Source organism: Patiria miniata, unplaced genomic scaffold, assembly GCF_015706575.1.
Source record: "Patiria miniata isolate m_02_andy unplaced genomic scaffold, ASM1570657v1 HiC_scaffold_20, whole genome shotgun sequence".
NCBI lineage: Eukaryota > Metazoa > Echinodermata > Asteroidea > Valvatida > Asterinidae > Patiria > Patiria miniata.
Window position 1 is genome coordinate 8,825,796 of NW_024037059.1, and position 20,137 is coordinate 8,845,932.

The 20,137-nt window shown below is 43.4% G+C and overlaps 1 protein-coding gene across 1 annotated transcript in view; it reads left to right on the plus strand.

Moving 5' to 3' along the window:
* Positions 1-17,356, plus strand: part of LOC119727326 (putative N(4)-(beta-N-acetylglucosaminyl)-L-asparaginase GM21137) — a 55,922-nt gene extending 38,566 nt beyond the window's left edge. Inside the window, exons 3-5 of the mRNA XM_038199180.1 lie at positions 5,778-5,971; positions 17,125-17,232; positions 17,323-17,356. Coding sequence (XP_038055108.1) covers positions 5,778-5,971; positions 17,125-17,232; positions 17,323-17,356 — 336 coding nt within the window. The remainder of the gene's footprint in view (positions 1-5,777; positions 5,972-17,124; positions 17,233-17,322) is intronic.
* Positions 17,357-20,137: the final 2,781 nt, after the last annotated feature.

Here is a 20,137-nt window from a genome sequence, read left to right on the forward strand (position 1 = left end):
AGACAGCACGGAAGGAAAATTCGGGACCAATTTCGGCAAGGAAATTCGAAACAGGCGTGGAAAGGACTGAAAACCATAACTGGCTATGCTGGGGACAGTAAGTCCAACCTCAAAATTCCTCAGGACAACCTTAAAACATTCCTGAATGAACTGAACTCATTTTATGGGCGATTTGATAACAACTTGAGTAACATGCAGACATTTAATGGGTATAGCGATAACGTCAATGAATCCGACAAAGTGGCCTTTACCGACTTTGAGGTTGAATGTGTTCTGGGTAAAATTAAATCCAATAAAGCATCAGCGCCAGATGGTATCCTTGGGAAGGTTCTTAAGACCTGTAATAAGGAACTGAGTGTGGTCTTTCGACGACTGTTTCAGTGGTCTCTAGACATATCTGTAGTTCCTAGCATTTGGAAATCGTCGATCATTATACCAATACCCAAAATATCAAAACCAGTCGTTTTAAACGATTTCAGACCAGTAGCACTTACTCCAATCTTTATGAAATGCTTTGAGAAGATTGTTAAGAATATTATCTTAGCCCAAACAAAGCATGTTGAGGACCCATTTCAGTTTGCCTACCGTGCTCATCGCGGTGTTGAGGATGCTTTGATGACACTACTACATAGAATATATCAACATCTGGACAGACCTAAAACTTATGTTCGGACTTTATTTATTGATTTTTCGTCTGCATTTAACACGATCAATCCAAACATTCTCATAGGCAAACTCAGTGGTATGGATATGAATCCTCATCTTGTCCTCTGGATCAAGAGTTTCCTTGCGAACAGATCACAACGGGTTAGATTTGAAAATTCATTATCTGACACTATTGTTACAAATACAGGTGTTCCTCAGGGGTGTGTTTTGTCCCTCATTTTATTTTCTTCGTACACTAGTGATTACACCTTACAAAGTGGCTCTTGTGCTTTGAACAAATATGCAGATGATACTGCATTGTCTGGGATGATTTTTAATGACAACGAGACTGCCTATAGGAACGAAGTTTTTAAACTAGTTCAATGGTGTGAAAATAATTCTTTGGTTCTTAATGTGAAGAAAACAAAGGAAATGATCTTTGACTTTCGTCGGGACAGAAATCATATTGAGCCAATTGTAATTCACGATGAAACTGTGGACATAGTGACTGAATATAAATATTTAGGTACGTGCATTGATAATCGTCTGAACTGGAATTCAAATACAACAACTATTTTTAAAAAGGCCAATCAAAGAATGTACTTTCTCAGGAAACTGAAATGTTTTAAGGTAGATGAAACAATTTTAAAGTTATTTTATCAAAGCACCATCCAATCTGTTATTACTTTCTGTTGTGTTGTCTGGTTTAACGCACTCCAGGTGAGCGACCGCAAGAAGATTGAGCGTATAACAAAGAATGCTTCTAAGATCATAGGCTGTGAGCTGAATGCGGTGCAGGATATTTTGGAGGATACAATGCGCGCAAAGTTTGTGCTCATTAAAGATGACGTAACTCATCCACTTAACTCATCTGTTGTTGTTAACCAGTCTGGGAGGGTACGGCAAATTGCCACAAAAACCAACCGATTCAGGAATGCCTTTCTGCCATGCGCAATTAGCGCATTCAACTCCAGTTTGCATAGATAATTTGAAATATAGCGTCCGATAGGATTTAACTACTCTGCCCTCGGGAGAGACTTCTGCCCAGTCCGGTCGCTCTTATCTTGACTCTTTCCAAAGGGGTATCTGCCTGATGTTTTTGTCATTCAGTTGCGACCCTCTCAAGTCTTTGGCTGTCCATCCGAGGTCTCCTGAACTCCAGCCCTCTTCAGACTTTTCCTCTGGGGTTTCTTCTCCGGCCTCGGTAGTTCCAATCACGGAACAGTACATTATTGGTAAATCTTGCACCTCGGTATTTGCGTTGGGGTCAGTGCTTACATCTTGTATGTCTTCATTTTTATCAACTTCATTTGTGCACACGGGTTGGGCTGAGTAACCATGCACTCCATCATCATTGCCATTACATGACGATTTTTCTTTGTCGATACACTTTTCTTCTTGGCTCATCACTTCTTCATTCTCTTTGCAAATAAGCAAGACATCAGTTGGCTCTAAGTTATTGATGGCTGTTGGCTTCGGTGTGATGACATGATCATGCATTTCATGGTCATTGTGCTCAATTCTTTCGCACTGTTGACATTCGTCAAATGGCCGGCGAGATAAGCCGTCTGCATTACCGTGTTGTCTGTCGGGTCTGTGTTGTATGTCGAAGGTATAGGTACCCATCACTTCTAGTCATCTTGCCGTCTGACCTTCTGGGCTCTTGAAGTTCATTAGCCATCTCAATTTCCATGGTCAGTATGTATCAGGAATTTTCTGCCATAGAGGTAGTGATGAATTGTTGCACTGATTATAGCCAGGAGCTCTTTTCTCGTCACACAGTACTTGCGCTCAGCTTTGCCAAGTGTACGGCTGAAGTATGCAATGACTCTTTCTGTGCCATTTTGCACCTGCGATAGCACTGCACCAATTCCATAGTTGCTTGCATCGGTATCCAATATGAATTCATCTTCTTCAGTAGGATACGCCAAAATTGAAGTGGATGTGAGGGCCTTTTTAAGTTGCTGAAATGCTCTGTCACTTTCTTCTGTCCAGATGAACTGCTGTTGTTTTTTCAGTCAGCTGATGCAATGGTTTTGCAATGCCTGCAAAGCCTCTTACAAATCTTCGGTAGTACAAGCATAGGCCCAGGAAACTTCGGTGACATTCTTTGGTGTTGGCCAGTTTCTTACTGTAGCTGTCTTGATGTCATCTGAAGCTATGCCCTTCTCACTGATGGTGTGGCCCAAAAAGGACACGCTGCGTTGAAATAGATGGCATTTCTTTGGGCTTAGTTTTAGCCCAGCTGTCTTGAGTCGAACTAATACTTCTTCAAGTCGCCCAAGTGCTTGTTGAAAGTTGCAGCCATAGGATACGATGTCATCGATGTATGTCAGGCACGTTTGCCATTGCAACTTCTATCAAATTAGCCGTTGGTTCAACTACAGCCAGTCCCATAAGCCCTGCTTCTCCTTCCAGTTTCCCTGGTAGCAATACCTCTCCGCCTGGTGGAATGCTCACAGTAGTGTCTGCAGTGATGCGGCATGATGATGCTGGTGCCCGTGCAGTGGCTGTGCACGCTATGGGTATGTCGTGTAGTTTCATTTTTGCCTTACCCACATCTAGATTAAAGTTGTATTTCATCATGAAATCATAGCCCAGGATACCGTCTAGGTCGATCTCAGCCACCCATACATCATTTTGTACCTTAGGGCTCTGCTTGGCGATTTTAAGTTGAAAACTCCCACGCCCAGTGGAGAGTAGGGGCTTGCCATCTGCTGTTACCATGGTGATTTCGTTATTCTCTAGTCGTGGTCGCGTTGATTCTGGTATGGCGTAGTAAATCTCTGGCCTCACTATTGTTATGTTGGCCCCTGTATCCACCAAAAAACTCATACCAACCCCTTCTAGATGTCCGGCGTTTCTCTGAAGTGAGCTTGTATCATTTCTCCATGAACCGGCTTTTGGGCATTCTCGTCGGAAATGGCTGGTCTCGTGGCAGTTCCAACACTTCACGGTGCCTTTGTCTTCCTGGCGTGCCCATCTTCGTTGTGTTGATGATCTGGGGGTAATCATAATCATGGCCATTATCCGTCTTTCCTTCCCCATTTAGTTGTTTTTGTAGATTGTTGAAATCTTTGGTAATAGCTGTCGTTCCAGTGGTTGTGTGGCTGCTGTATCTGTCGTGTCAGAGGATATCACTCTGGCAGCTGGTGCTGACCATCTTATTTGGCCCTGTTGTCTCTCTGCCGTATGAAATGCCTCAAGCTCAATGGCAACTCTCACGGCATCATCAATGTTGATCGGCCTGGACTGAAACACTCGCCAACGGATGTCAGCATCATCTAGAGCATATATGAAATGCTCTCTTGCTAGTGTTTCTTGTAGCTCGTAGGGTGCCGTTGGGTATGCCCGTCGTGTCAACCGCCTTATGCTCTGGGCCAACTCGGGAAGTTTCTCATCTCGCCCACTCATTCGGTTCTTTAATTGAACACGAAACATCTCCGTCTGGTTGTCAGGGCTAAATCGTCGACCGAGTGCTGTGACGAGAGCGTTACAATCTCGTCGTCTAGTGACATCTAAGTCACCCAGCATGGCCTGTGCTGCGCCCCGTAGATTAGCGGCCAGGTACATCGCCTTCTCTCGTGCACTCCACCCGTTGAGCTCAGCCAATAGCTCAAACTGCACAAGATAGTCTTCCCAGGGGCTCATACCATCATACGTCGCTGGCCGAACTCTCGGCTTATTGCCAGACCGGGCTGACATGTTGTTCTGTGTCGATCTCTGTTGTTCCATGTTGTACGGTGACGGTTCTCGTTGTTCCATGTTGTCCGGTGACGGTTCTTCATTATCGGCAGTGCCCATTGCCGCCAGTTGCCGCCACAACCTCTCATTTTCTTCCTTCATCAGGTTGATTTCTCGTCATTCACATTGAAATGAACCGATTTCTTGATCGGAAGTATTCATCTTCTTTTGTCGTTCTGGTAGCGTGTACAATACCTCCGTCGAAGTCCGGTCACCGCTGCCACCAAATGTAACGGGCGTGGAATTACTAGTTCAAGTACTAAATGACTAGAGACTAGACAAGAATTCTGACTGGAGAGATCGTGTTGTTCAAATAATAATAATGGTTTTATTGTCTTCCAAAACTGTTGGCACACACCGTGCCTAAAGCGTATAATCTAATGTCTATGTGGATAACGATGAGGCGGAGCGCCAATGTGCATTGCAATCGAATGTTGAGTAAGACGCGCTCCTTATTCTGGGTGAACTTCCTCACCGGGCCAGAACCGGTCACGATCTGAACACCGAGCCCTGAGGAGCTAGCGTATCATAATAAAATGTTTCTTGCAATGCTCTAATAATCATTCTTCTTCACAATAATCTCTAGGTCTTGACCTAGAAAGCATAGATGAACTAAACTTGTATAAGTCATTTCATTTAACAGCTATTCTACCAATAGTTTATCATAGGCCCTATTATCAATACGTGGTCAACTGTATTGACATTAATTCTTCTCAATCAAATATGAGTTGTAAGTCCTATCAATTAAGTTTATGAAAGGAACCTGTATTTTATCAGAGTGAAGAATAAAGTGTGCTTACTGGAAATTAATCATGACTTGCATTTTCGTTACAATGTTATAAGTGAAAACATACACTTTGAAAATATGTTTTTGACTATGCACAAATTCTATGTATTGATAAATATCAATAAAAACATAAATAATTGATTTATCACAAATAGCCCGACCGTTATAAGGTGTCATCATGTAAATTCTTTTAAAGTATGGCCTCCTTTGTGGAAATATGCGAACATAAATTACATGTACATTTGTACATATATCCAACTAAATATAGTTCCCCCCCCCCCCCCCCTCTGGCTGCGGAACTAAGCCAGCAGATGGAAAGTATACCTCACTGATCTATTCTGTGCACGGAGTTTTGTTTCTTCATGAAGCACCTCAAGAATGTGCAGACAATCCAAATTACTTGACAATAGATTTGTTTTATAGGCTATGGCACAAAGCCTTGAATTGGGCAGTCTGGCATTGGCCTTGAACAGACTCTTGGTATGTACTCCTGCCTCTTGAAATGATCATGCAAAATAAGATTTAATACTTAAAATACAGGTGAAATCATTAAAAAAAAGAAGGACGACTGATACGTTATAACCTTGTCTTTTTCTCATAGAATGTGCAACCAGACCCGACTAAATCTTGTGGACCATACCACCCAGACTATGCAAGGTCACATCCTGTTGAGCCACGCTACAACAGTGAGGTAGACAAGGGCAACCATGACACCATTGGAATGCTTGTTATAGATAGAGATGGCAACATTGCAGGTGGTACTACAACTAACGGAGCTAACCATAAGGTACCAGGGTAAGTCAATCAAGCAATGATGTAGCATAATGATGCAGCTTATCTTGCCATTTCGATCTTTGAAGCTTTTGTGGCCCCTTTCACTATATACTAAAAATGACAGCTGAAGTTTTAAAAAACACCATCTCAACATTCTGTCATCATCATGTTGGTTTTAAGGCCGTTGTCCAGTCTGTTCTGGGTTGGCCTGCTTTCTCCCTATGGCTCTCCTCCACTTGGCCCTGTCCGTCACATCCCTCGCATTGACTCCAAGCAGTCGCATGTCATCTGACACAGAGCTCTGCCAAGTCTTGCGCGGTTGGCCGACGGGTGTGGACCCACCCACAATTACGTTGGTACACCTCTTGACCCAGTTGACATCCTCCTTTCTCTCCACATGACCAAACCACCTCAGCCTGTGCCTCCTCAATACGATGCCGATCCCCTCCACTCCCACTCTCCTCCTCAGCTCCTCGCTTGACAGCCTGTCAGCCAGAGACACCCCACACATCCACCTGATCATTCTCATCTCTGCTCGTTCCATCTGCTGGATGTGCCCCACCCTTGTGGGCCATGTCTCGCAGCCGTACACCATACTGCTTCGGACACAGGCGGTGTAAACCTGGCCCTTCATCTTCAGGGGCGGCGCCTTGGATGTCAAAAATGGGGCCAGCTCCCTGAACTTCTTCCACCCACTCCTCACGCGTGATGTCACTGCTGCATCTGCTCCTCCCTCAGCACCCAGCATGTCACCCAGGTAGCAGAACGCCTCCACCACCTCATACGTGTCACCGCAGACCTCCAGACCCGCTTCTCTCTCCTCTGGCCGTAGACCATCACCCCGACATCTCTTACAGACGAACGTGGCGCTAGCAGCCTGAAGACTACCCTTCAAGCCACTACATCGCCTGTGAACCCACTTCCTACACGTTGTACACTGGATTGAGTTGGCAGCTACACCTTTCCCACACACACCACACGGCCATGCACCAGAGCTCAACATTGGCCCACCGCTGACGCGACTAACTATCACCTTGGTCTTCCCGGCGTTGATCTTCAGAACCTTAGATGCCAGACACACTCTCCATGCTGCCATCTTTGTATGTAGCTGCTCCCTTGTCTCTGCTATAAGGACTAGGTCGTCCGCATACAGCAGTTCCCAAGGCAGCCCGCCTCGCGTCTCACTGGACACCACGTCCATCACAGTAGCAAACAGCAGGGGGCTCAGTACCGAGCCCAGGTGTACACCAACCTTCACCTCAAAACTCCTGCTATCCCCTGCACCTGTCCTCGCCACCGTACTAGCACCAGTGTACAACATCATCACTGCTCTCACCAGCCATTCCTCCACACCCCGCTTCCTCAAGGCCCATCGCACAACCTCCCTTGGCACTCGGTCAAAAGCTTTCTCAAGATCCACAAACCCGAGGTAGAGCTTCTTCTTCTTGGCCAGAAATTTTTCCTACAGCTGTCGTACAATGAAAATGGCGTCAGTAGTTCCTCTACCCGGCATAAAGCCGAACTGCATCTCGTCAATCTCCACCTGCATCCTCAGACGTACCTCAAGCACTCTCTCCCACACCTTCATTGCCTGCTCCAGGAGCTTGATGGCCCTTAAAGAGCCACACTCTAAAGGGTCACCCTTGCCCTTGAACAGGGGAACCAAGATGCTGTTCTGCCAATCTGTGGGAATACGGCCTTCTGCCAAAATGGAATTGCACAAGGCCGTCATCCACTGTACACTGACACCTGCAGAGGCCTTCATCATCTCACTAACCACTCCAGATGGACCAGCGGCCTTCCCAGACTTGGTGTGCTTCAGTGCCTGAGCCACCTCCCATTCTTCGATAAGGCAAAATGGACCCTCCACCACTTCACTTTCCACCTCCCTGTCCCACTCGTTCTCCACATTGAGCAGCCGCTCCATGTATCTCCTGCACACCTTCAATATCCGTCACGATGTTACCATCCTCATCCTTGACACAGCTCGCACCAGTCACATCCTGCCGCTCCTTTGCCATCTGCTTGGCAATCTTAAAGAACTGCCTCCTACCCTCACCACTCCGTAGATCCGCTGCAAACTCCCTTCTCTTGGCATCTTGTGCCATCCACACCTGTCTCCGTGATATCCGCTTTGCCTCGAGGTACGCTAACCTATCCGTCTTCTCGCCCGATGACTTCCATATATTAAAGCGGCGCCTCTTCTCATCAACTGCATTCCTGACCTCTTCGGTCCACCACCATGACTCCTTGTGCCTAGGCTCACCCTTCGTCCACCCACAGACCTCTTCTGCAGCTTGCAACCAGATATTCCTTGGCACAGACCACCTACTATCCACACTCTCCTCCATCACAGCCTGCTCTGCCAATTCCTCCACCCTTGCTCTAAACCTCTCGCTCACATCCTCCTTGGTTAACCGCCACACTCGCAATCTCGGCACTTGCTTCTTCTTCACCTTCCTAGCACCAACCAGAGCCAGAGCCAGGTCACCAACGACAAGACGGTGCTGTGAAACACACTCTTCTCTTGCGATGACCTTGACATTCTTCACCATGGTGTGGTCCCCTTTCCTGACCATCAGGAAGTCGATAGCACTATTGCTTCCACTGGAACTGTACGTCACCAGCTGGTTGGAGGTCTTCCTGAAGAATGTGTTGCATATCACCAGCCCGACCGCGTCACCAAACTCGAGGATCCGCTCACCCGCGACATTCCTGTCACCATAACCCATGCCTCCATGCACGCCATCATAACCATCTGCAGCCGCACCCACATGGCCATTGAGATCACCTCCCACAATGACACCCTCTCTCTGTGGCAGCCTCGAGACTACCCTAACCATCTGATCCCAGAAGGAATCCTTCTCTTCCTGTGACCTCCCGACCTGTGGGGCATAGGCCGAGATAACGTTGACCACTCTCCTCCCGACCAGTAGCTTCACCAACAGGATCCGTTCACTGACTCGCTGAACCGCCATCACCTGGTAAACCCACCGTTCTGCCAGCAACATCCCGACACCTCCGCTCCCGTCATCAGTGCCCATCCAGAAGAACTTATACCGCTCACCCCTCCTACCAAGCCACCTTGCACTACCTCCCTTCCACCTTGACTCCTGCACACAGCACATATCCACTCCCCTCCTCACCATCCCCTCCCCAGACCTTCTCGACATGCTGCCAATGTTCTACGTTGCCACCCTCAAACGCTCAACCCCCCTCCTGTTCTGACCTCCCCGCAGGACATCGGGCGAATAGCCGTCATTACTTACTGCGGCTTGGCCTCCTCCTCCACCTTTATGTTTGACGAAGGCTGGTGGAGCGGCCCACGGAGTACTTGAGGCTGTACCCCGCCTATTCATATTACTAGCCATAGTTTGAAAATTGGAGCAAGATTTCACAGCCGGATGCCCTTCCTGACGCCAACCACAAGATGACTCCTACGTCACGCTGTGGGGAGCGATGGTCATATTCTGATCCGTGACCATACAGATATAAGCAGGCCGATACTGCACGGGTTTGAAATCAGAGTTTCCTTCTCCTAGGTGGGCTGCCTTACATGGCTAACGAGCCCCACCAACCCTGGTTTGAAATCAGAGTTGTCCTTCTCCTAGGCAGATCGCCGACCTAGGCTAACGAGCTCCACCTACCCGGGTTTGGAATCAGAGTTGTCCTTCTCCTAGGCGGACTACCAACCAAGGTTGACGAGCTCCACCTACCCGGAGCAACTGGTTATAGCGCCAGAAATTCGCTGACACCCTCTGCCATTCTGTAAAAATGGGAGTTGGCACGAGAAGCCAGGCAGTAGGATTTGATTAGGAGAGGCTAATGTTGAGACGCCGTGCTATACAATGGAGTACTTCAGTGGAAATGGAGCTGCTCGATTCTCCATACCGCCCCAGCACATCCTAAACCTTTAACCCCCTGTAAGTATTGTATACAAGTGCCTGTTGTTCATGACATATAGGGTACCAACATAACAAGGCACCAAAATTTTGGCAGAATATCTGTCAAGACATTGAGTTTAAAGCATGGTCATCCCGCATGCTTGTCAGTTTGTATATCACAGTGTGTTCAGCCTGTAAAACTGGCTGCGAGTGTGTGCCGTGTGCTTGGCAGTGGCTGCATGTACTATATTATGAAATATTTATTTGTATCAGACTTCTAGTGGTGAAAATAAATCAAAATATTGTATGTTTTTGTAAAACGTACCCGTGTGACTGCAATATTATGTCAATAAAGTACCCAATATTAAAGTACTGCAATATTATTCCCACACAACATTACGTGAATTATCCATTAGAACCAGACCCGAGTTTGCCTATGACAAACTCGGGTCTGTACTCACCGGTTTGGGACGGAGCAGTTTTCAACACAACCTTTCATCTGACCAACAGTCCTGAGTCCTCCAATTTTAATACGATTTTGCACATTCCCTAGGGAGTTAGGGTTAAGGAGGCGTGGACAGGTGGTTTATGGGATCGTTCAGACATCGTTTTAAATTCCCTTAAAACACCGGTTGAACTCGATTCGGTGTAACTTTCTCACTAAAACGATGTCTGAACTCAAAAATAAAATGGCAACTTAAACCCCCTCGGAGGGAGGGTTTAGCGAATAACCAGAACGAGTTTATCTCCTAGTACGATGTATAAACAGTTTTAGCTAAAACGCTTCCCGTTTTAGCAAGCGCAGTGACCCGGAGTTACGTAACACCTTCTCTGTGGCGCACTTTTGTATTAAGCAAACAACGTACCATCGGCTACAAGTGAATCTCCTAATTCTCCTACCATTAGCCATTCATGAAAAAAATCCTACTTCAAGTCCAATTTCTGCAAGTTTTCTGATCACATGGTCCAAGTTACACATCATGCTCACTCGCACACACAATGCGATGACAAAACATGTAGATACCAACGCAACAACCACTAACCAGAGCATAATTATCACAATACTCTAATATATTCAACTACCAGCACTGTTAATATCACATATATTTTCACGTGACTGACATGTTGTGCTGGCAAGTTGTTGCAGTAAAGCTTGAGTGAAATCTGTTTAATGATGTGTGGTTTCGAACACTGGTTTTCGAACAACTTTTCAGAACATTTTTTATGTGTTTTTGCACCACGAAAGGAACAGAAAATAGCCCTCAAAATGTAAACACAAATGGTGCAAGGCCGATGTATGATACTTCCAAAAAACGGGGAAATCGCCACGGTGGACTAGTGACCGTCGTCAAGTTTACCGTGTGCCATGCTCTATGACCGGCCGAGGCTGCGATGTCAAACACGGCATGGCAACACACATCACGACGGTGAGAGGTTAATAATAGACCACGTGTAGCGAGCTGTAAAAACAAAAGAGTGAAGGCTCTTTTTAGTGTGCGTTTTTTGCCGAGGCGAATGTTTTACGTGACCTTAGAAAAATGAGATAAACTACTTCGAGCTGAACTTGCTATACTTATTACAATGTCTGGATGCTCGGTAGTTTTATTATTACGACGGGCCTCCCGCGGTGAGCGACCGTTTTAACTTTTACCGTTTTAGCTAACACAGTGTCTGAACATGGCCCATGGCACCACTGCCTGTGAGTTTACTGACCAAAAATGTCTACACAAATCTACTAGGTTGTTGTTTATACTGTAAAGTAATGGAAATAGTGTCAAAAGGGGGTGGATCCAGAACACAATTTTTGGGAAGCCAATAAAAAATTTGGTCCCCCAAAAAAAGTGGGTCAAAAAAATTACGGCATGGGGTTCGCGGCCTGCTAGGGCCCCGAAATGTTGTTTGGATTCTAAATGCTCTGTGGTGCGATCGAGCCAATTTCTTACCACTTTAACCAATTTTTTATTTGAGCAAAAGATGGTGGTGTACGCAGTGCCTGCCTTTATAGCGACGTCACTAAACAAACTAACAATTTGGTGCGTTTTTTTTTTGGGGGGGGGGGCATGGCCCCCGTTGCCCCCCCCCCCCCCCCTTGATCTGCGCCTGGAAATAAGAGAGAATCCTCCAAAAAGTATTTCCCAAACAAGTAGATAGTGGGTAGTTGAAATTTAATTTGAAAAGCTACATGTACTTAGGCCAGAAAAAAAAAATTCTGCTTCCAGTAACATGCCAATCAAAAATAGGGTCGGTCGGAATTTTTTTGGGGGGGTGGGCCAAATTTGTTTGTGCTGATTGAATGGGGTATTTAATTATATGTGAATTTCAGCCTGAACTATTTCCATTGCACTGCGAAAGCTATGCAAAACAATGGCCACAACTAGAAAGTGATTAAAAGTTACCTTAATTATTGTGAAAATGTTTACGGTCTAAAAATATTGAAAAATTCAGGTCGTGCACAACGAAAGTCATGATGGGAAACAGGCCGACACTGTCCGTACACCCTGCGTGATGCATTGTGTGTGGCGGGCGAAAACCTCGTTTTGACGGTAGGACATTTTGGGGAAACACGCTGCAAACTCACTCCAAATACCAGAAAATACATACACAGAACAGAACGATCAAGTTTTGTGAATTAACTTGCAAAAATGTTCTTCTTCCATCGGTGTTTTCTTGGCATTTTGTACGATGTCTATTCCGACCAGCCGCATCGCATAGACTGGTTACCGCATTTCCATCATGACTTCTTTGCCTTTCGGGAAGCAGTCATCGCTAGTGCTGCATACAGTACAGCATTATAACACCATGGTCATTATAACGCATGTTTTTCATAACTGCCACATCGAATTGCATAGTTTAATCGCAAAGCGAACTTGTAAAAACAACAGAGGTTTCTTCTAAAAAAACCGAATGTAAGTAGCAGTGTTGGAGGTCTCGAGGCCGGCCTCGGCCTCGAGGCCGGCCTCGAGGCCGATTTTCATGGCCTTGGCCTCGGCCTTGGCCTCGGAGGTGCAAGGCCTCAGCCTTGGCCTCGGCCTCGGAGCCTTCCGGCCTCGGCGAATCGGTCGAGGCCGGCTCGAGGCCGCCCATTTTGATGTGTTTTCTATTCTAATTAATTTTAATTTTTTACCGTATCAAACCCTCGAGATTCTGCCGCAGTGGGTTCCGTGAAACGAACGCATATACAATGTACGCACGAATGACCTGGAAATGGTTGCATTGAACGTACTCACGTACGTAGCATCTTCGCCTAGCCTGCGCTTCAGCTTTCCACGTGCGTGCAAGCGTTATAACTGTTACCGCGTGCCAGACTACATAAGTCTGGCACCAATCCCATCTGCGAACAATAACATGTGGTAGTAGACTAGTCTGGTTGCAGTGTTGTACAAATTTTTCTCGTTTCGCCTCTGTACCCCGACCTTTCAAAATGATTTGCGGCAAGGTGCGGCAAGCTTAATCATTTCTTTTTATAGGCCACTATTTCATTAAAAGTCTGAACTTTCTGGGTACGATCGAGTGTACTAGTCCGTACCATTTTTTTTCATAAAGATATGATAAAAACCGTTACGATTTATCAAGTAGATTTTATTTTTACACGGTGATTTAAATGAAAGTTCCGGCTCACACGGTAATGTTTGGCGCAAATGGTCGATATGGAAAGCGCGATTTCAGAATTCGTTTTTCCATCCAAATGAATGCAAAGTTCTGAATGAATGTTTTAATAATAGGAGTCAGTATTCCTCGTGGTACCAGGATACTTTTTTGTATTTTTAGAGCCTACTTTAGAGATACTTTTTTGTATAAGCACGGTTTGAAATTGACTAATGTTGCGTGGTTACAGATATACGGCCAAAACCTCTGGACTCCCTACCTCTTACCATGATCTTAAAATTCTTCGAAGCCATTGGATTCAAATCGGATGATCCGAGAATTCATGGTCATTTTGATGAACTGAGTGATATCATGCACGCATGTTCCGTGTTGCCGTGTTGTTTGGGGCGGGATTGGCCATTGCCAGACTTTGTCTGGTACCGCGGTATTAACAGTGATAATGCGTGGACACTTATTCCGTTGTGTGGAGCGGGTCCCGTGCGTAACGGCGGGCCGTCTGGCATTGTCTGGTTGCATCGCGGTGTTTGCTCGGCGCGCGCCTGGACATTGCGAAGGTCGGGGGGGGGGGGGGTCGTAACTTTTTGGTTATGAGTGGTAAAAACCTGATTCAAAAATCAAGTTGTTGTTTATTTAATGGGGATTCCTATGATATTAAGCATTTTGATAGGTTTTGAAAATAAGATTTATAAAACATGCTAAAAGTAAATAATGTAAATCTTACAGAATAGAAACTCAAACTTTGGCCATTTAATTTGTTGTATCAAACACCTATGAGCCTGATCCAAACGCCATTGATTTTGTTGTGTAATTTGCTTTCAGTGATACAAAACTTGAGATTTCTTTCTTTAAAAAATAAAATTCGCCGGACTCCCTACAAGAGGAAACCCATTGCAAGCTGTGAATTTGTAAGCCAGGCACTCCAAAACTCAGTGAGTTCAACTAAAAAGATGTTAAAACTCCAACATAATCTTAGCCTTGTTTTAGTGTTTTATATTTTATTACGTGTTTTGATAGCTGGCCTCGGCCTCGGCCTTGGCCTCGGAGGAGGTGGCCTCGGCCTTGGCCTTGGCCTCGCGGTTGTGGCCTCGGCCTCGGCCTTGGCCTCGGAGGTTGTGGCCTCGGCCTTGGCCTCGGCCTCGGAGGTTGTGGCCTCGACTACAACACTGGTAAGTAGGCAAACGAATAAATACAAGCATTATTGACGCAAAAGGGGTGTTGAGAGGTGTTTTGTGAAGACAGAAAAGACATAAGTGTTTTTTTTATTATTGTTCTGCAAGACACATTTCTTCTCCAGAACTGTTGTCAAAATGAAAACATATATGAACTTCAATTGTCAATACATGAATGCACAACACACTGAAGATGTGTTTTTTTGCAATTACGTCATCATGACGTCATCATGGTTCACGTGACTCACTTCAAAATATAATAAATTTAATCTTTGAAATTCAATGTAAAATCATCCGTGAGAGACCGGAACTTGAATTTTGCGGGAATCGATATGATAATATATGATCTTCGTTTTATCTCCTGGGTGCAAAATCATTAGCTATTGAGCCACATGTAACAGCTGTTTGATGGACCAATGTATTTTAAGTGTTTACCAGTGTTTTGTACACGTTTACATGACAACTTCTTAACGGAAGCACATTTTTTACTTTTGATGACGTCATATGAAACTCAAAAGTCCGGCTCGCAAAAGTTTTTTTTTTTAATTTCGGCATTTTTCTCTAAAAACAAGCGCATTGGGGTAAAGAGTGTATGGCGAGCAATATTTTGTATTGCGCCAATGGTGTGCGACCTTTACTTTTTGAAATATTAGCTATTTAATGTGTTTTTGTAACGATTGTACTCGATAAGTTTACAAAAGGTTAAAAAGCAAACATGCTTTGATCAAAAAGTGTCCTCATACAGGCAACCTGTGGACATTTCTTTTAAATGGATTAAAGACCATGCCATGGGGCACACATAATAAGAGTAAAACAAATTTTCTAGAATTTCCCATTTTTGTGCAATCCACAAGAAACATGGTTACTCACGTTACATTTTGTGTGACCCATCTCAGAATTTTATGGCATGATTTTTTTTGGACTAAATTATCATAATTAGTATTTTTCTACCCAATAGGCATCAGAACTACTAAAAACTCTGACTTAAATTTGCATTTTGGATCTCCAATGGCAAGTACTCCAAGATAAAGATTTTCATCTGACATTATTCTGATACTACCGTATTACAGTGCATACTGATCCCTTATCAGGAATTTGATGTTTCCTCTTAACTCCAGCTGTAATTTAGTATTTTTTTAACTAAAGCTGAGCCAATTGGTTCACTCCCATCAAACAGAAAACTCAGTTTGAGGCTTCTAACAAAGCATTGCGCATCTTTAACTGCTCTGGATTTACATCACATGAAGAAGTCCAGGACAGCATTTGAATTTGCACCAGTAATCCAGTCTAAACGTTCCTCAGCACATAGGCCAGTTCCAAGTGTTGTTTTGGCCCGGTATCCAGCAGATCCAAAACTCTGTGTCTTTTCGGCATTGTGGAGGTGTATATTCATCGTACATGATTACTCAGACACCTAAATAATCAGCAATCTACCCTGGGCTGTTTTTATCATTTGGGAAACCCATCGGCATCGGCAGGAATAGATGTCTCACATTACAAAGCACATTTTACTCGTGCAGCTTCTATGTCTGCAGCAGCAAGAGCAGGAGTTTCTACAGCTCAGATTTTACTGACAGCAGACTGGTCATCTGTGAACACCTTTGAAAAGTTTTACAAGCGAGATGTACCATGTTCAGAGGAATATGGAAGAGCAGTCCTGTCTTCGGCTTAGCTGTGAAATATACATGGTGTGTCTTGCCGACAAGGATGAAATATAATGGTTCTTACCCACCATATAATTGAATTATATGAGGCCGAGGAGGAGAGACTCACCTCCCTCCCTCGGTGCCTCAGTTCTCTTCAGCCTCCCACCCATCTTGAGTCCTCAGCCAGGACCAAAAGCTTAGATCTACAAATAGTTTCATGAGTGGTTTATACTGTGCGCGCCAGGGCTAATTTGCATTTTATGAATGAAGGAATGAACCGTTTTGTGTATGCAAACTGTAATACTAAGGGACAATAGTACTAGGTGAGTCTCTCCTCCTTGGCTTTATAAAAAAAATTATAGTTTTTGCAATTGTCACACTTTTACTCAATTTTAAGGGTGTGAGAGATTTTACTTTCAGATATTTCATTTGAAAATATGTGGTACTTTTTAATAAAATTTTAAGCCTAATATATGTGCCATAATTGCAATTACAATAATCACTCAGGATTGGCGAACTTGGCTGAGAAAGCTTATTTATAATCGCAACGGCCAATTCGGTCGGTCATGTGTCCCAACTTCATGATATAGCCCATAAGCTGAAGGTTTAAAAAGTAGCTCATAATTTGTATAAGGCTTCAAGTTGCCTGCTTTGCAGGATGGGAGGCTTCACAGGTGAAGTTCGGCTTTGCAGATGAATGCCCGCTTCACACATGTCATGTATGAACAAGTCTTACTGTTACCTCATAATCAGAAGTATAACGCAAATAAAAGGACATCAGAAAATACTTTATCAGAGAACTGTAAGACTCTTAATCAGTATGTAACTACCTAGTAACTAATCTTGAACTGTTTCTCTTTGCATTACAGTCGTGTTGGGGATTCACCAATTGTTGGCGCTGGTTGTTATGTGGATAATGATGTAGGTGGAGCAGTTGCCACGGGTGATGGTGATGTCATGATGAGATTCCTTCCAAGGTATTCCCCATGCAAATTGATTAGAAATACTGGGTTGGGATGTGAAAATCATGAATTTGAAAACTTCAAAGATTGGTACTGTTTTATCAGCAGTATCCGCATCGCTGCAGTCATGGATGATTGAGTACCTCAGATCTCAATCAAACGGTATGACACATTTCCTGATAACTATCTGATGGCTTCTCATAACCTAAAATCCATGCCTCTTTGGGTGAGGAAAATACCGAGTGATGTTGCTGCAATACCAAAAAACCGACAAACTCGATATGGAATTTCAGTACCCGATATTTTGGTTTGAATTCCAGTATTTGAATTAGATTCTAGGAAGTAGCTATTGAAAACATTTTGTTGGCCTTTTGTTTTGTGATAAAAAGGAAAAAACATTTGATTAAATCCTCTGCATTTTTTTGATTTCAATTCAAATTGCTGCATGACATTCGATCAGCATGTGCTGCACAGTGATCACTGTGATTGCCAGTACAGTCACTCAGCTCATCTTTTTGCCGGCAAACTCAAAGTGCCGTCCAATTCGGGCGATTCACAATGCAGTGCGCCACCAAGAGTTTGCCATGGAGAGTTTGTTTTTCCCAGTGCATTGTGGGAGATAGTTGACAAATTCGCAGCGCAGGACATTTGAAATTGTTAGTTTTTCCGGTCAGTAAATTTGTAAGCGTATGATTCGAGTATATGTTTGCCTTTTTCTTTTCTTTTTATCAATATGGTGATTTTTGGTAAGGTGGCAGAATGCCGTGCCCCAATCTATGACAAATTAGCTCAAGTTGTCTACTGACACTCGTTCAACTGGGCCATGGTTTGTCGACCATAAACCTGAAAACCAGACTCTCCGTGGCAAACTCTTGGTGGCGCACTGCATTATGAATCACCCGAATTCCCCAGTGCTTGGAGCAATCATCAAAAGAAACCAATAGTGTGGTCCAATCATTCTTCATTGTCATTAGTTTGTGACAACCGACAACATCGTAACCAACAAGGATGGTGTGCTTAACGGTGATGTGTACGTTCTTTAATATTGTCACTGCATGGTACTGTTAACCAACAAAGTCCTGAAAAGATAAAATACAAAAGTCCTTTGTAAATATTTTGCTTCATGAGAAAGAACAAAGAATTCACAAATAAGAACTTCATGATAAAATAAAGATTGAAAGTTAAACTCAAACTAGCGAAAATATGCTTTTAACTGTTAAGTTAATGTTGATTCAAAGCATGTACAAGGCAAGTGATTGCTTTAGACTTGGAACTCTTAAGCACAAAACACTACTTCAGCTAAACTGCATAAAAATATTAGTAACTCTGTGCTAAAGGAAAAAATAAGCAATTACCAAATCTTAGTCAAAACAAACTAAAAAGAACTCTTAACTCTAAATGGTTAAACCTTGAAAATAAGAGGAATAAATTCTGAATAAGTAAACCAAAAGCTAAGTATGATCTATCCAAGGCTATTCCGAGTGTTACTTTTCTTCGAGTTTCGAGTTTCAAGTTAAGTTTTTGAGTTTCGAGTTAACTTTTCGAGTTTCGAGTTGACTTTTTGAGTTCGAGTTAAGTTTTTGAGTTTCAAGAAGTTTTCGAGTTTCGAGTTGACTTTTCGAGGTTCGAGTTAAGTTTTCGAGTTTTGAGTCGACTTTTCGAGTTTCGAGTTAAGTTTTCGAGTTTCGAGTTGACTTTTCGAGTTAAGTTTTCGAGTTTCGAGTTGACTTTTCAAGTGTCGAGTTAAGTTTTCGAGTTTCGAGTTAAGTTTTCGAGTCAGGGCCCTTGCAGTTTCTCCCATTCCATACACAGTTTACATGTACCGGTAGATGTAAATTAGTGGGCCCAACACATTATTTTAACACTAAAATGTTACCCATTTTAAAAATACATGTTGCTGCTTAATTTCATTTACTGTCCTATAAATGAAGAGGGGAAATTTTGAAGCTCCAATGTTCCTTCGTCCCCTCCCTTTGAGCGCACTGCAGTAACAGAATAGAAATATCCCTAAAGGCAAGTACCTAGTGGCCAAGCACCTATGTTTGGAAAAGTGTTAATCAGTGTCAGCATGGAGCTTTATTTATCTTTATTTATATTCTCACAAATCACGGGAAAACTTAATCAGTATTCTTCAATAATCTTACTATAAACAGAAAAAAAGGCTTTACTGACTTGCAAATATTAACTTTGCTTGTGACTAGGCCTATAGAAACAGTCAATTTTTAATTATGAACTTTTAATTGTCTCGCTAAACTGACAAACAGATTTAGCCATGTGTATGAACTCCATGGTGAAATATAAACATATTTAATCTTGTAATCAGTGGACAAGAGCCAGCTGCTTTGGGCATAAAGGAAAGTAGAGAGGTCAACATCCTTTCATAAAACTCAATTAGGGGAAATGAAGGATAACCTTGTAAAGTGTACAAAAATATATAACACTATTTGGATAATTTAACTTAAATACTCTTACAATTTTAAAGCAAACTTGCACAGATTGAGCGTGATAAATCAAGAGCGAGTATAGCTCCAAGCTTTAGCTGGTGCTTATCAACTTTAGTTCATACAGTTATTTTTGTTATGCTGTGTGGTATTACATAAAAGGTAATTAGGCCTACATGTACAAAAATGCCCCCAAAAAGAAAGTTGACACTCATAATATTGAATAATGTTGAATGTGATTGGGGACGTCATTTATACACCTGTGGGGAATCATATAAGCTGCATTTTGATACCTTGTTTGCTACCAAAGACTTTAAATTTTTCAAGATTAACTACGGTTTGTGACAAATTATGCAGTTTGAAAAGTTGCCAATACGCAAGTTGAGTGGAAATTACTGTCTGACAATGTGACACTGCCCGAAACTAACGGCAAGGAATATCTATCACACAGTGCTTGCCTGCATGAGAGCATGTGAAAT